We start from the raw sequence: 17,301 nt of genomic DNA, 5'->3' as shown, positions 1-17,301 counted from the left end.
GGTACAGCAACAGCAGGGGCTGCAAACGATTTCAGATCCCATCAGTCTGCAGAGAATGATCCGGACTGGTTCCTCAGTGCAGAGCACCATGGCCCAGCCCCAGGGGCAACCGTCTGGTCTCTGCCATCAGGACTCTAGTGACAGAACACAAGCCTTGTGTGATGGGTTCAGTCACAGAAACTCCCTCAAGACTGTCACTAGATGTGCTGGGATACCACTGAGAACAAACTTCCCTGCCAGAGATGGCTTCCCTCCATTCCTGTCTTGCTGAGTAAGACACTCCAATTAACTACATCACAGATCAAGAAGTTGGGCCATGTCCCCCTGCAGTTCACTGAAACTGAGATCCACTCAGCTCAGGAGCTTCTTAGTTAACAGAGACTTTCCCAGCACCCAGGAATCAGTCTTTCTGGGAGCCAAAACCCCAAATAAATCCATTTTACTCTGTATAAAGCTTATACAGCGTAAACTCATAAATTGTCCACGCTCTATAACACTGATTGAGAGATATGCACAGCTGTTTGTTTGCTCCCCTAGGTATTAATTTCTTACTCTGGGTTAATTAATAATTAAAAGTGATTTTATTAAGTATAAAAAGTAGGATTTAAGTGGTTCCAAGTAATAACAGACAGAACAAAGTTACCAAGCAAAATAAAACAAAACACGCAAGTCTAAGCCTAATACAGTATGAAACTGAATACAGGTAAATCTCACCCTCAGAGATGTCCCAATAAGCTTCTTTCACAGACTAGACTCCTTCCTAATCTGGGCCCAATCCTTTTCAGATCAACATTGTGGTTTATAGCTTGGGTCCAGCAATCACTCACACCCCTGTAGGTACAGACCTTTGTTGCAGTTTCTTTCAGGTATCTCTTGGGGGTGGAGAGGCCATCTCTTCAGCCAGCTGAAGACAAAATGGAGGAGCTTCCAGAGCCTTTTATAAGGGCCTTCCAGGGCACTTACTCAGAATAGTCCTTTCTCAAAGAGCTGACCAAATGCTTCACTGAGGCTACTTAGAATCAAATATATTGAGATACAAGTACATAACAAATATTCATAACTTCAAATACAAAAATGATACACACATACAGATAGCATAATCATAACCAGCAAATTACAACCTTTCTATAGACACCTTACTTGACCTCCTTTGTACAAGATTTGGTGCAACTGTAGGACCTTGATTGCAGCAATGATCTGTATGGTCACAGTTCATATCAATAATGTCATACCTTGATAGTCAGAGCTCTGTGCATCGGAGGGTTTTTGCAACCCCCATGCCCTTACATGGAGCAGCCGTTTCTAAGAGGCGTCAAATGCGTCAGACAGACTCTTGGTTGACACTGACCTGAGGAAGCTCCTGCAAGATTCTCAGTTTTCTGCTCCAGGACAGACAGCGGCAGTGCTGGTTGTTGTTCAGGTGGGACATTAATTTACAGATGGTTACACTGGAGTGTGGTCCAAGCACAGGACTTAGAATCAGAACAGAGTTGCAATCAGCCTCCTTTTTAGGTCTTGGGAAACTCTTCACCACTCCATCTCTGTTCCTCACTCTGTTAAAATGGGGCTGATCTCTTTGACAGTGTATCCAGGCTCTTCCTACTGAGAAGATCCCGGATCATGTTCTGGTGACTTCTCCTCCCCTTGCCAGCCACCCAAACTGCAGCTGCTGAGATGATCTTCCTCTCCTGGTGCTGTCTTCCTCACTTCCCCAAGTCTGGCTCTGGCTGACTTTTTCCATGTCCAGCTCAGACGTCTCCTTCTCACATGCAAAGCTCCCTATGCAAACATCTCCCTTGCAAACATCTCCACCTCAGTCATCCCCTCCTCTCCCACTCCCATCTTACTGACACACCTTCCCGCAGCATCTTCCTGCTACTGCGAAGGGCTCATCAACTTCAGCTCTGGCTCCCCTTTCTATTCATTTCATCAGACTCACCCAGTAGCTCTCCTAGGCTCCTAGAGTGACCCCTTTAGCTTGAGTGAGAGGGGCTTGTTCTGAAGGATTCTGGTTCAATCCCTATCAATGTCTGTCATGTCTATATGTGGCCAGGGTTTTACTTGCTTATCAATGTATGTTGTTCAGCCCATTCCTGGCCATTTCTGTGATGTAGGTCCCTCATCCACACAAGGACATGGCATATCAAGGCCAATCCAGCAGCTCCCATCCAGTCTTCACCGCCACAATGGACGGTGAACCCTAGCCTGACCACAGAAAGACAGGGTGGTGTTCTTCAGGGGAATCTGCTGGAGCTTCAGTCTCCCCTGCTCCACCCCACCCCCACACACTAAGGGTTTTCAAAAGATACCGTTAATCTCGGATAAACAAAGCAGCTAAAATGAGGGTGGATTAACTGAGCAGACACATTCTAAGAGAAGAAGAGATTTCCCCCCTGTTCTAGTGAGATTCCCATAGGAAAAGTATCTAATGGTGGGGGTGAGCGCAATGGTGACATTGTATGAAAGACAGTGACCTCTACCTGTGTAGGTGGCTGAAGCTTCTTGCAGGCAATAGAGTGAAGTTTCTTACACCTCCTTTGGGGATGCTTTTCCTAGGAATAGAATCAACACAGTACAATGAGAACAACGTCTCAGTCCCAGGGCTGGGATCCAGAGATAAGGGATGCTCTCAGCCTGATCTTTGTCCCAAGAGCCACAATCACCCAGATGAGTGAGTGGTTCCTACCTCCGTGAAGGGGGTGTGGTTTTCCATCTAAGCATCACTGAGAGCCAGGACGTCTCGGTTTGACAGGTTGAGGTCATTGTGCCGCAAGCTGGGCCAGCTGCAGGCTGCATTGATGTAGGAGGCAAGACCAGATCCTGGAAGACAGAGAGGGGAGGAAGCTCCTGCTCATTTCCTGTTCAGAGACCCCATCGAAGAAAGGCCAAGAGGGGAGGGGTGAATGAAGGGCAGGAAGTGAAGCTGCCCCTGTGGGGAGGGCACTAGAATAGAACCCAGTCCAGTTCCCAGATCTACCCCATGTTTGTAGGTGTGACCTTGGAGAGGTCACTTTATTGCCTTCATTCCCTATCTGTAAAATGGGGGTAGTAGTGTCCTCTCCTCCCCAGGAGGTGAGGAGAGGATAGTGCCATTGACTTCATGGGGCTCGGATACTCTGGGCATGGATTGTGCCACAGGGGAAGGAACCCAGAGTTTGCTCCACTACAGCCAGGAGAGGAGGATGGGATCAGAAGGTCAAGGAAGGGGGAGGAGGCAGGAACTGCTGCCACACATGGGGCTTAGGAATTCGGTGAGTGCCAAGGGCTCAGTACCTCCCTTCAGCAAATAGTTTCCCTTCTGAAAAGACTGGCCCGTTCTGTCATTGGCAGGCCGCATATTATTTGAAGTCCTTCCTAGTGTCCTTGAGGTGCCCACTTGAATGTGATGGATTCGTTGAACCAAATCGCTAGCCTTGAAGTTCGGAGAGGCCATTGGTAGTGTGGGATGAAATCAGGGGGAAATCTATAGCTAGCAAAAAAAGGTGTTGCTGGCATTTTGGTTTGCAAATTTGGAGCTGATCTGTCCTCTCAGCCACAGGTACACGGTTTCGGGGATGGAGCGTGCCATCTTGGTCAGTTGTTCTATGATAGTCAGTTCCACCGTGCGGCCATTTGATTCAGGGAGTTCTGCAATGAAATCCATGGCACTGGCTGCCCATGGCTGGGGCAGGGTCTCCAGAGGCATGAGGTGCCAAGATATTTGGTGTGTGGTGTCTTGGTGCAAGTGCAGAAGTCACATGAGTCAACATCAGTTTGAATTTCAGCCCACATCCGGCACCACCAAACGAAGCAGGAAGTTAGGCAGGAGGTTTTGAGGCATCTAAAGTGCCCTGCTAGGGAGCTGTCCCAGTTCAGATGTAGAACCTTCAACCGGGGACATCCTGGCAGAACATACAGATTGCCCTCAGTAAATGTTATCGTGTCCCACAGGGAATGTTGTTTCTCATTCTCAGCTCCTGATTGTCCAGAGGGATCCCCCATTCCCTGGCCAGCGGGAATTAATTAGAGCTTGAGGTATGGTAGTGTTAAGCACATTGTAGGGCTTGAGGATGAAGGGCTGTTTCTGACTAGCTTTCTCTCTTCTTGGTTATATTCTGCATTAGGGGATGGGGCGTCGGCCTGGCCATTCTTAGTTCGGGGTGGGAAGTTAAGTAATCTTGAAATTGAAGCAGGAGAAGAATAAGGTCTAGCTGAATTGTTCATGATTCAGTACTTTGGCTTTGTGCAGATACTGGAGCCTTTTGTGATCAGTACAAAACTTGTGCTGGGTATCAAGTCCCCTTCAGCTACTGACACCAGTCTTCAAATGAGGATTTAATCAGAAGCAACTAATTATCAATGATCTCCTAGTTTTGGTCCGTGGGGTGAGCCTCCAGGAGTGGAATGCACAGGGGTGCAGGTTTCAGAGGGGTAGCCATGTTACTCTGTATGAGCAAAAACAATGAGGAGTCCTTGTGGCACCTTAGAGACTAACAAATTTATTTGGGCATAAGCTCTCATGGGCTAGAACCCACTTCATCAGATGAATGGAATGAAAAAAAAAAAACAGTAGGCAGGTATAAATATACAGCACATGAAAAGATGGGAGTTGCCCAGTAGGTGCTGAGCGAGCATGGCCCTGATTGTTATTTTAGATGTGTCAACTTCCATGATGAATGCGCCAATTGGATTGGGGCGTGCCAGAATAGGTGCAAGCGGTGAAGGCAATTTTGAGCTGTTTGAGGGCTTGTTGGGCCTTGAGAGACCAAACAAATGTGGCAGTCTTGTGGAGGAGAGCTATCATGTCGGTTATTCACTCTGAGAAGCCTGGGCCAAAGCAGCAGTAAAACTGGGGAAGCCTAGAAAGCACTGCTCTTCTTGAGTACTTCAAGCTTCCTCCCAGTTGGGAATGACTTCCACCTTATTTGGATCAATCTTAACTCCTTCTGGGGAGAAGATATACCCCAAAAACTCTGTGGAGAGTTGGCTGAAGGTTCGCTTTTCCAATTTTGTATAGAGACCATGCTGCCACAACCTCTCTGGGGTCTGTTGTGGGGCACATGCTGCTCTGAGTTCTCCAAAAAGAGAAGTATGTCATCTAAATAGATGACAAAGTATTGATCCAGAATGTCCCCACATACATCACTGATGAAGTGTTGCAAGGTCATGGGACCATTAGTCAGTCCCAATGGCATTACCAGACAGTTAAAGTGTCCATAACGTGTTTTGAAATCTGTCTTCCATTTGTCCCGCACCCAAATGAGGGTTAGATTGTGAGTCCTTGGAGGTCTAGTTTGATGAATACCTGTGCAGGTTTCATGTGATCCAACAATTCTGGGATTAAGAGCAGGGGGTAATGGTTCCAAACTGTCACTTTGTTCAGGCGCTGGTAATCTACACAGAGGGGTAGAGTCAGCTGGGGCACCTGTAGGAAATGCTTACTAGTGAATAAACCCTTTGGACCGGTTTTCATGGCTGTACACAGGAGAGCCACTAGTTTTGGTTCGGACATTGCGTAAATACGGCCAAAGGCAACTTTCGGCCAAGGTTGTAGGTCTATAGGGCAGTCATAGTCTCAGTGCAGAGGCAATATGTCCGCCTTTCTTTCAAAGATGTCCACATAAATACTAGGATTATTTATGGTAATCAGGATTATTTATGGTCGGGTGTCAGAGCCAAGAATGGAAGAGTAGGTCCAGGGGCGGAGGCTGGTTAAGGAAACCCCTACATTTTCAGTCTCCATTGAACCACTCTGGTAGGGGCACCACAGGCTCAGATAGCGAGGCCAGTGTTCACACTTGGTGTGATGTGTCCCCTTTTGTGTACAGGCCACTTACTTCCGGGAAGCCTGCTTTTCTGCAAACAGTTGCACCACCAGGTATCACATGCTGCCTCCGATAATTACGTCTAGTGCTTGGAGCTTAGGTAGTAGCTAGGCATAGGATTATGCCTAGGCTAAGAATGGTGCTAGAATCACGATCCAGGGACACACCGGGTCAAAACCGAGATCAGAGTCTGTAGACAAACCAGAATCAGAACCGGAGCCAGAGTCCAGGTGCAGGCCAGAAATTGAAGCTGGGTGGTCAGAGTCCAAAGATAAGCCAAGTCGATACCAAGCCAGAGTCCAGATACAGGAAGAAGGTCGAAGCCAGGTAGTCAGAGTCCGAGGGCTTGGGAAGGATCAGGAGGAGGAGGCAAGGCTGGAGCAGGTCAGTGGTGGGGCTGGAGTAAGGCTAGAGTAGGGGACTGACAATGCTGAGCCAGAGTTGGTAGCCCACATTGAGAGCCAAGGGTCACGCCAAGATCAGCAGCGAGAGACCAGAGCCGAGGGTGAAGACAGAGTCAACAGCCAGGAACCGGAGGGGAGGCAGGGCAGGGCGGTGTACGCAGGCAGGAACCAGGAACAAGATGGACACTGTCTCAGCATCAGGGCAGGGGTCTGCCTTGTTGCCCAGATGACTTGTGGGTACTCCCAGGCACTGCCCACCTGGAGCCCTAGAGACCTGGGTTCAAGTCCCACGCATCCTCATCTGGGGACTCTCTTCCTAGGAATAATAGAAGGACAGCAGGATGACAAAGATGTCTCTGTCCCTGGGCTGTGATCCAGGCCAAGGGAAGCTCCCACCCTGGCTAGGTGCCAGGAGCTCCTCACCATCCCTAGCTCCTGTTCATTTCACACTCAAGAGACCCCCTAGCAGGAGAGGAGAATAAAGGGCAGAGAGTGAAGGCACTGGCAGGAAGGCACTAGCCTGGGACCCAGTCCAGTTCCCAGATCTACACCCAGGATTGTGAGGCCCAGGACCACAGCCCTTGCTCTGTGTCTGAGGCCCCACCTGTCAGATGGGGAGGACCCTTCCCTGCCCCAGAGTGCTTGTGGGGATTTTCATTCCTGGCTGGGAAGGGTTTAGATACCATGTGGGTGGATTGGACCCTGGGTGGGGGATGGGTCAGACATTCACTAACTCATGGGTGACACGGGCCATGGGAACATCTGAGCAGTGACCACATCAGGCCACCACCCCCAGACTGCAGTGGTTATTGATGATAAACCCTGGTTCTACGGACGTTCTCATTTGTTGTTGTTCCTGGGCTGGGCCATCCCCACAGCCCTGTCAGCCTGATGCTTCCTAAACTGGCCTCTGGGCATGGGGCAGGGACAGTATCTGGCCCGGCCCTAGCCCCAGGAAGGTTGGGATGAGCGTGATGGTGAGAGGGAGGTGGCATTCTAGCTCTGGCTCCCTGAGGGTAGATTCCTCCTGTGTCCCCTTGGCATGGGGGAGGGACAGAGGGGCCCTGCCACAGCAGCCCCAGGTCTGGGAGTGCTGCAGATGCGGAGCTCGGCCATTCCCTCTGCTCCAATGTGAAGCTTTCTGTGCTCCACTGGGGAACATGGGCCCTGGCCCTGACATGCAGGCCCCTCTGCATCAGGCTGGGCAGGGAGAGCTTGGCATGGGAGAAGGGGCAATGGCAGAGAGGACAAGGACAAGAAAACGGAGGGTGAGGAGAACCTCATGCCCCAGACAAAGGGGATTCAGGAGCAGAGGGAAGGGCCCTCCACACCCAGAAGGGAGAGGGTTTCACTCAGCCATGTACAGTGAGACACAGCGGTACCTGCAGCAGGGAAAGTGAGCTGCTGGAGGTATGAGTATGTGAGCCAACAAAATTTCCACCCAGCCCTTCCCCACATCTGAGGGACAGATACTCCCACCCAACCCCCGAGATGAAGTCTTGCCTCCTCTCTAGTGACCTCCAACCCCACTCCCACCATTGCAGAGTGAACTCCTCCCCTATGCCTCTCAGTCCCCCCGTGACAGGTGTTCTACTTCCAAACCCACCCGGGGAAGCAGCCCAGCTCCCCAGAATCCTCTCAGCCACCCCCTCCCTCTCCAGATGAGGGGCTGGGAGGCTTTTGGCAGCAGGAAAGTTGGGTGAGAGGAAGTTGACACCTTTCCCCAAGTGACCCCCCGTCCTTATGGTGAAGCCATGGACGGTGGCTCTGGTGAATGGGCCACATGGGCAGCCTCTGCTGACTGAATCCTCCAGTTCTCCCAGAGCAGGCCCAGCCCAGCCAGCAGCAGGGCGAGCTTTCCCTGGCCCATGTGCCTGAGCCCAGCCTGGTTAGTCTTCATGGCCCTTTCAACCCTTGGCCTCTAAGGCTGCCCGTGATGGGGCAGCTCTGGATGGTGGTTTGGATGATGTGGACACTAGACCACTAGGAACCGGCCTGAGGCCCTGAGGGGCAAGAAAGGCTCGCAGAGATCACTAGGGGAGTTCCAGCCCCTAGCATGAGCAATGGCAGCTTGTCCTGTTGATGTGATGCCTGTTATGAAAAAGCCTTGCTAGAGAGCTGGGTCTGAACTGCTTTGAGCTGCTCAGGGAACAAGCTGGCACCTAAAAATAGCACCTGCCATGATTCATTCGTCTCCTTTCTCCCAGGTCAGCAAATGGGGATGGGATAGCAGTGACTTTCCATGGCCTGGAGCTGAAAGGCCCTGGGTCCCATCCCAAAGCTAGATCAATCCTTCCCTGGTTATCTCATCCCCTATCAGCTGGCCGGCTTCCCCCATGATGGAGAAGGCTAGGACCAGCCCAGCCGGGGGTTGTGGATGGCCAGCAGTGCCGCCTGCAGGAAGGATCTTCTCCGGCCTTCTGAGAAGATCTCTCAGAAGACCTAAAACTAACAGCACGAGACCCCTTGGCAATTGCCCAGAATCAGGCTCCAAATCCCTCTTATGGCTCACAGGAGCGTCAGAGTACTGCTGCAGCCAAGAATGCCAATTCCCCACGAGGACCTTTGCGGACCCATGGCCCAGGGAACCCCCTTCAGTAAGAGGTCACAGGCACTAGGACCTCTCATAGCTCTTTCTGGAGCAGGATTCACCACAGTGAGCAGAGCCAGATCCCTTGAGATACAATCCTCCATTAACTCAACCCCCTCAGGGGATTCCTTTTATGCCACTTAGCAATGGATCCATGTAACACACACAAACCCAGGATCCTCAGCCTTTCGCAGCTGAACAGTCAGCTGGAAATAAGTAGCAGGCTCTTGTCCTGCATCCATGACACAGCTACTGCAGGGGGAGACACAGCTCTGCACCTGAGCTGCGGCAATGCACCAGCTGAGAGTCCTTACCTCCCCCACCCTGGCCATATTCCTGTAGCCAAAGCGCTTTATGTCCTGGAGCCCGTCCCGGCACCACAGCTCCTTGGCATCTCTGATGTTCAGCCCTGGGAGAGAAAGACACACACATCTGTGAGGTTTGGCATTCTGGTTTCAGTGCCTGTCTCCTTCTGTTCCCACTGCTGGGTGCACACAGGCTGGGGCCTTTGCAGCATCCATGCCCCAATGGAATCGCAAGGTCCCCACCAGGTGTTTTAGTAGGGGGGGTTGTTCCATTCATCACAGTGACCCTTACTGTCTGTGTGTTCTGGGAACCCCCACTTCCACTGAAGTCAGGATCTGGCCCTAGGTACCCAACTGGTGACATCCTACAAGCTTTGTGTCCTTCCCCTGTGGTCCCTGCTCCTGCCCCTGACTTCACCTCTCTCCATGTGTCTCAGTAGCTCCATTCCTGTCCCCTCACCAGCTGGCAGCTCCATGGATGGGCTGATTTCCCTGGGGTGGGGGACAGAGCTGGGCTCTGAGATAAAACAGCCAATTTCCCTGGCACTTTCACACTCATCTCCCTAATTCAGGGAGCGGGGAAGAGAAAGAATCAGCATCTAAGCTGGGGTCACTCTCAGAGGAGGGGGCTTCTTTCTCTAGGTTCCCATTACCCAGCAGAGAGAGTCTCAAAGGAGGGGCCTTGTTTCTATTGGGGTCCCTCTGCCCAGCTCCAGTTGGTCTAAAACAAGAAGCCTTAGTTCTATAGGAGTTCCAGTGTCCAGCTGGAGTTAAGTCTCCGAGGGGCTTGTTTCTGTAGGGTCCCATTGCCCAGCTGTGTTTCTTACCCCTCTTCCGCAGCAGTAGCTGGTAGAGTAAGTAAATTCCCCCCTGGCTTGCCGGCTGATGTCATCTGCTGGGTCAGTGATATACAGACCCAGCTGTGCCACAAGGTAGCCCACCTTGGGGAAGTCAGATGAGTTCTGATGGAAGGAGGAGGAGAGGGGAATCCATCACCATTCTACCTTCAGCTCTCCATCTGCCCTGGGCCAGGAGTCTCTCTTCAACTCCATCTCTAGGAGGCCCCGGGAGAAGAGCTAGAGCTAGCACCCTCATTCTCTCTGCCCCCAAGGGAGCTTGGAGCACAGGGACCAGGGCAACCACCCTCTATGAGGACTTGCTCCCCAGCTGCTCCAGAATAACAAGAGGCCAGACACGAATCTGCCAGCCAGTGGGTTCTGGAGCACAGTCCCCTATGGACCCAGGGGGAACCACTTAGCCAGGAGAAGAGGAACTTGACTCAAGCCTAGTTGATTCCCAGTTCTGACTCTGCCTCCCCACAGGGGCCCTCTCAATCTAGAACCCCTGCAGCTGCTCATCCAACAGCCTGTCAGAGCCAGCCCTGGCTGTGCGGGATGCTGGGGTCAAAGGTCACTTACATCAAATCCCAGGAGGCAGGTAGCGAATCGCAGCAGGGCAGTGCTGCTCTGTATGGCCCTGGCTTTCTTCTGCTTCTCTCTGGAGTGCATCCGGAAATTGACGTTCTGTGGGAGAAGGAGGCAGGTGAGGGTCAGGAGGCAGGTGCACACGCTCTACAAACGAGCCTCTCCCCCTCCCCATGGGGCTGAGACATTGTGCTCAGGGTGGAATAGCTGACTGGCTGATCGCAGAACTTTAAAAGGGGTTCTTCCACCCAGGGCGCTGCCCAGGTCCTGCTGGGCAAAAGCTGTCATTGTCTCTCCAGACTGGGACGATGTTCGGTTTTGGGGCTGGTCCATCCTTTCTGAACCCCTGATCCATGAACAGCACATCAGGATCAAGGCACATGTCCTGGCCCCTCCCCAGATGCAAAGGATTTGATGGGATGGAGGGAGTCGCTGTGAGGACAATCCCTCTGGGCACTGCAGTGTCCGTAGGACAGAAGAGCGGATTCCCTGAGGATCTTCCTGTACTCAGGGTCTCCCTATAAAGGAGCCAGTGACTTTTCTCAGAGGCCCATGTCCTGGATCTCACAGGACTTTCAGTCTCTCAGTCCCCAGCCAGGCCTGGTGCCCACTGTTAGTGCTTAACAGAACTATGCAGAGCTCTGGCTTTCAGTCCCAGCTCTTTCCCTCTTTCCCCCCAAAGGCGGAAGGGCCCCAACATTGCACTTCACTGACAGCTCTGGCAGTCTGGCCTGCTGGGTCCCAGCTGGGAGGACGCAATGGAAATGTGGCTCTTTCAGTCTCTCCTTTGCAGCCCTCCTATGGGGTTAAGGGGAAACTCCCCCCGGACCACGCCATTGTGCTCACCTCCAAGAGGTGCTCCAGCTTGTCCGTGGTGGGCATTTCCATCAGCAGGCTCCTCAGCATGATGTCCAGGCATGATGTCCTCAGCATGATGTCCAAGTTATCTGCATAGGCCTTGGGCAGAGCCTGCAAGAGGAGGGAGCACCCATCAGTCATGGGATCTGGGGCTACACCGGACAGGGGATGATTAGGAGGATTCTCTGGGGAGCCCTGACAAGACTCCAAAGACACATCCTGGCCTCTCCCATTCACATCTCCCCAGGGACACTTAGCAAGAGTTCAGGGCTGGATGTCAGCTGGCTCTTCAATCCTTGCCCTTAGCAGTTCTCTGTACAGGGCCTAGTACCCAGCAGGGAATTGAACATCCAAACTGCAATGGATGGGAGCGAGGCGCAAGGACAGAGTCCAGGCAGCAAAGCACAGAATGAGGAGGGAAGGAGAGGATCTGCCAAAGACGGGTAACACTATCTCTTCTGGGGGGAAGGGGTCCTCCCTCCCATTTTGTTAACCTCTGGGCCTGTTCCCAGCTCTGCTCACTCCTCCCCTATTCTCAGCAGCTCCATCAAACCAAGGGAGCAGGGACCACAGGCTGCTCCTGCTGCTGGGACAGAGAAGGAGGATGGTGACCTACCCGGAAGTGAGCGGTGTCCTTCTCTGGACACATGGTAAAAATGCTGTACAGGACAGCTTGCAGGAGGCCTGATTCCAGCTCCAGCTCCAGAGGCTGCTTCAGTTTGCTGGCAGGAGAGAGGAGCCTGTATTAGACTCTGCAGTACCAGAGTGACGCTGGTACCACCATGGACATGAAACATGAGGGAAATAGGCACAGGCCAGCAAAAATGGAAACGAAGGTGCCAAGGAGCACAGTGACCTGGCTGAAGTCACAGAGCCAGCCAGTGGCAGCGCTGGAATAGGGCTCGTTCCCCTGATCTCACCACTGGACCCTGCTGCTCCTGTTATACGCCCCCAAATGATCCTCTCCCTAAGGCCACTGTAACATCACTGGAGTAAAATCAACCACCCAGCCAGGAAAGAGGGAACGTTCCGCCTCCTTGGCCAGAGGATGAGAACAGTCACTATTGGGGGTGACCTAAGAGGGGGAGGATCTGTGAGTCTGGGCCTGAACAGCACCTGGATTAGGGCAGCTGGACGGGAGGATTCTGGTACCTGAGGTGGCAAACCGTGGCCATAGAGCTGGAGAGGATGGAGCTTGGCTCAGACTCCAGGGGAAGGTCTTCAATCAGCTCCTGGGAGACCCAAAGGAGACAAAACAGCGGGTGAGATTCAGGCCCCGCTGACCCACAGGGGCTTCCCAGGGAGGAGGCCAAAGTGCACTGCAGACACAGCCAGCGTAATCCCCCTCCCCCCGATCCAGCTGGGCCCCCCCATTCCTCCCACCCATTGAACTTACTCCCCTCCCTCCCTCTCTCCAGCTGGGATGCCCCAATTCCTCCCTCCCCTCAGGCTCAATTGCCCCTCCGGCCCTACAATTCCCCCACTGCCAGCTCTGGATCAGTGCCAGAATTTCCCACTTCTCTGCTCCCCAATCCTCAGCCCCAGGAATCCCTGTCCTCTGCTGCCCCCTCCAGCCCCACCATCTCCCCACCCCCTCCCAAGCCCAGGGGAGGCCTCTCTTCGTCCCATGTCTGGCTCCCTCCCCCCAGGGGCTGGGCACGGGGTCTCACTCACCGCAATGCTCCCCATGAGGGCCGCTTTGGAGCAGTGCGGCTCCAGGGTGTCCTGTCCCTGCTTTTGTGCGGAGAAGCACAGAGTGGGGATAGCGTGCAGGAAGCGGAGCTGCTTGGCCCTGTCCTGCACCCGCTAGGAGTGTGATTGGGGGAGAGAGAGAGCCTGTTAGATAGGGACCTGCCTGCCCCACCCAAACTGGCTCCAGGGCCCAGGTCCTCCATGGGGCTGGACAGGAAAAGCTCCCCCTTCCCGAATCCACAGTGTCTTCCTGCAAAAGCAGGGTTTGTAACTGGGACAATGTCTGTGGGGGGAGGAGACCCTGGCCTGTGTGAGACAAACACCCCTCTTTGGGGGATCCCAGATAACATGGGAGAAGTGCCCCCCTTTAGGGGTTTATGGCTTCTCTGGGACAAGACCCCCCTGCTGGGGGTGGGGATGGAACAAGGGGCAGGACAGACTTGTCGCCAGCTCAGCTGGGGGATTTTTGTACCTCAGCTCTGCCCTGGAGATGCTGCTGGATGACCCTGATGGCAGCTTCCTCTGGGGACACATCCTCCTCCTCGTCCTCCAGCTGGACACTGCAGGTCCCTGCACCAGGCAGAGAAGGAGAGAGGGTGACTCCGGCTGCTGCCGAGGGGAAGGACGGGGTGAAGTGGAGAGAGAAGGGATAATGTGCCCCCCTCCTCTGTAAGGAACCCCAGGGCAGAGCGGGCCCCACCCTGCCCGTCCCAGAAACGCCCACATCCCTATCAACCTCAGGGTCCCATGGCAGTCAGTCCCCCCCCCCCCCATCAACATTAGGGGCCCGGGAGGCTGGAGCTCCCCCGACTCCGCCCAGAATGCCCACTGGTGTCAGTGGGGCTCACATAACTGAGACCAGACACCTTGGCGAACCAATGGGCACAGGGTGTTACTAGCCCCCCACCCCTATCCCCGCCCGAGTCCTTCTCCCTTTCCCTTGGGTCTCCCCTCACCTGCACTGGGGGAGCCTTCAGCCTCAGGGCTCTCACACGCCTCTGAGGTGCTGCTGGCCCCTCGGGAGTAGGTGGAGCTGCTGGTGCTAGAGCAGGGATTGCCCATCTCCTGTCCTAGGCAGGCTGGGGGCTCTTTAGTGGCCAGACAGGGGCATGGCTCCTGCTGGGCCCTGGCACTGGGCTCCTGGCTCCTCTGCTTCCTGGAGAGGAAGCCCCAGAGCTGCCTTGCCCGGCTCCCACCCTGTCCTGGCTCCCTCCTGCACAGCTGCACCTGGGCCACCTCCATTTTGGCCCAGAAGGTGCCTCAGGGCCTGCTCTGGGAGCTGGTGTCTTCCTCCTCCAGAATGCCAGGCACGTCCACCACTTGGCCTGGCCACAAGCTGCTTCCCTGCCAGCGGGGACAGGGGCCGCTCTCCTCCTGGGGAAGCCGGTAGCTGCTTCCTACTGGCTCTGGCACCTTCCTCCCCAGCATCTGCTTCAGCCTCTCCATCCTGGAACTGAGTGGGGAGCAGCCGTGAGTCTGGGGTCAAGGCAGCCTCTCACTAACAGGCCTGTCTTCTCCGCCCCCACCTCTCCTCCCCCTCACTGCACGCCCCACCATGGGGCACAGGGATGGCAATCTACACACACTGGCAGCAGCGCACAGCACAGGCTGCTCCCAAAGCTCCCCCTCCTCACTGAGGCACTGTGACACCGGGGGAGTCTCATCCTTTCAGGGCCGTGGGGTTTTCAGTATGTTTGGATAAGCAGCTCCCTCCTCCACTCGAGGCCACACACACTCCCTGGCTAGAGAAAGACCAGAACCCGGGAAGGAGTCTGAGCTTGCCCTGGGATCTCATCCCCAGCTAAACTTCACAAGGACCAAATCATATGAGGCATGAGCCCCCTCAGTTCCCACTGATTGGAGTTGTGGGTGTTCAGCAGCTGACAGGGTCTGACCCCCAAGAGACTCAGCCTGGGGAACAGTCTCCTACAAGGGAAGGGCTGGGAGCCCCATTGCTGGGCTATTTTCACCATGCTGGAGATGGCGCTGAAGAACACCCTGCAAGAAACATGCTGCCCAGGCCCAGAGTGAAGGGCTGCAGGGGGCTGTGTTAGTAAATCTAGTCTCATGGGGGGAGATTCCCCCCCATTACTGCTCCTTCCCAAGAAGAACAGGGAAGCCTCTGAGGAAATGCTACCTGCCACTCACTTGCTCTAGATGGCGCAGTGCTGGGTGGCAGATGCTCAGCGTTGGTCTGTTCCTGGCCCTATTCCTCGCTCTCCCGCGCCAAGGAGGGCTGGAAGAGGAGCTGCACAATGCCCTGCCAGTAGGGCAGGGTGTAGAAACCGGGAGACCGACAGTGGCTGTGAAAACAAGACTATGATTTATTGCCCAGGGATGGATAAACTCAGGCAAGCAGCCGAGGTCCAGAACACTGACATACAGCGGGCAGGTCACCTCCCATCTCAGGGTCTCCTAGTACGTTGTGCACATTCCTGAAGCCTGACAAGCCAAGGGCTGTAGGGGAGGAACCCCAACCGCACTGATAGAAAACTGTGGCCTGGGCAGGGGTAGCCACTGCCTCAGGGTTGCACTAGGAGCCAATGACAGAGCCAGGGATGGAGCCCAGGAGCCCTGTGTCCAGGCCCCTACACTAACCACTAGAGGAAAGTTCCTTTCCAGAGCTGGCAGTTGCAAGCAGGACCCTATTCCCAGCCTCCCTGGCTCTGAGAGTGACTGTGACCAGCTGGAGAGACTGAGGCAGGGGATTGGGAGTCAGGACTCCTGGATTTCATTGGTGGTTTTCCTATTGACTTATGCAACCTTGGGGAAGCCAAGCTTCAGAGGGGTAGCCGTGTTAGTCTGGATCTGTAAAAGCGGCAGAGTCCTGTGGCACCTTATAGACTAACAGACGTATTGGAGCATGAGCTTTCGTGGGTGAACACCCACTTCGTCGGATGCATGTCGGAAGCCATTCCCCCTCTCTGTGTTTCATTCCCCAGCAGTAAAATGGGGATCTAATACTTACCCGCTATTGTAAAGCACAGTGAGATTTACCCAGGAAAAGCTGCTCTGTAAGTGCTATGGAGCAATGCTCCATCAAAGGTCTGTAGCCGTGGAGAATGCAGCTTTGGGGGAAGGGGCAGTCGAAAGCAGTTCCTGTAGCCCTGGGGCTCAAGGCAAGTCCCTGCAGGAGGGGCTGGACAAAGCCAGCTCCTGTCCTGTAATCATCTCCTGGGGGAGGGAGATGTTCCACCTTGTAAGAGGGAAGCCTTCCCAGCTGCTGACTGCCAGGAAGTTGCAGGTCAGCAGGGGACAGGTCCTTCCCTGGGATGCACAGAGACATGTATCCCAGAGATGGAAGTTGGGGTCCTGGTGACTGCTGCGGTGGGAACAGCCCCAAAGACTCTGTAGCAGGAAGCAAGCCAACCTGAGGGAAAGGGCAAGGGGGATTTTGCTGGCCAGTGAAGGGTCTGTTATAGCTAGTAGCTGTAAGCCCACAGCTGGATCAGGGCCACCTTCCCTTTTGGGTGACCTAGAGGGGAGCCCAGAGAGGGAAGTCCCGACAGAAGATGAGGGGGGACAGTAGGGTCTGCCCACCTTTTGCAGGGAGGCTTTTCCCCAGGAGAAGGGTGAAAAATCTGCATCTGAAATGCCAGACCCCTCACCTGTGGATCAGGTTTTAAGGAAAAGACTGGGGGGTCAGATCTCCTGGAGGGGAGAGTCCTCCCAGCTGACCTGTTGGGAACAGAGAGTGGGGTGACCAAGGGGATTTTACCAATCCAAAGCACTCCATTAAAGAATGTTATTCCTGCTATCCTTGTGGAAGATAACACTGTCTCTTCAAGGCTGGGGGAAGAAAAACTTTGCATTTGGGAAGCTTAACAAGAGGGTGGGGTCCAACCCAAAGAAATTCCAGAGGGAGGGGCCGAGGGCAGGGCATGGTTGCAGTGCACCCTTTCCTTGACAGGACCTGAATCACGTGCCTGATTTGAGAGCCTTCTCCAAAGAGACAGGAGACTCTGTGTCTAAACCCCTACCATGGTACACAAAGGAACTGGGAAATGCAATAGACACTGAACAAGCTACATTGTGTGAACAGAGACTGTCCGCCGTAGATTTGCAGTTAATCTTGTGTCTTTTGCTACTTCATCTAGAGGCCAAGACAAAGGAATTAATACTAATGGTAAACTCTTTAAAGATGCGTGACATACCTGATTTGTGGAAAAAACATATATACATGCTAGGATGGTGACAAAACATTCCCACAAGCATGTTGCTTTT

General features: G+C 53.8%; 2 protein-coding genes across 2 annotated transcripts; both read right to left on the bottom strand.

Moving 5' to 3' along the window:
* Positions 1-671: 671 nt before the first annotated feature.
* Positions 672-12,097, bottom strand: LOC119565641 (maestro heat-like repeat-containing protein family member 7). Its single transcript, XM_043540260.1, has 6 exons — positions 12,002-12,097; positions 11,374-11,496; positions 10,522-10,626; positions 9,931-10,065; positions 9,113-9,207; positions 672-6,524 (listed from the first exon to the last, which is right to left on the bottom strand). The coding sequence occupies exons 1-5, from the start codon at positions 12,032-12,034 to the stop codon at positions 9,202-9,204; spliced, it is 402 nt and encodes a 133-aa protein (XP_043396195.1). The 5' UTR covers positions 12,035-12,097; the 3' UTR covers positions 672-6,524; positions 9,113-9,201.
* Positions 12,098-12,506: 409 nt separating this feature from the next.
* Positions 12,507-14,523, bottom strand: LOC122464281. Its single transcript, XM_043538830.1, has 4 exons — positions 14,345-14,523; positions 13,550-13,778; positions 13,060-13,191; positions 12,507-12,617 (listed from the first exon to the last, which is right to left on the bottom strand). Exons 1-4 carry the CDS (start codon positions 14,521-14,523, stop codon positions 12,507-12,509), a joined length of 651 nt encoding a protein of 216 aa, XP_043394765.1.
* Positions 14,524-17,301: the final 2,778 nt, after the last annotated feature.

The sequence above is a fragment of the Chelonia mydas genome, chromosome 2 (genome assembly GCF_015237465.2).
Source record: "Chelonia mydas isolate rCheMyd1 chromosome 2, rCheMyd1.pri.v2, whole genome shotgun sequence".
Lineage (NCBI taxonomy): Eukaryota > Metazoa > Chordata > Testudines > Cheloniidae > Chelonia > Chelonia mydas.
This window is presented reverse-complemented; position numbering and strand designations above follow the sequence as displayed.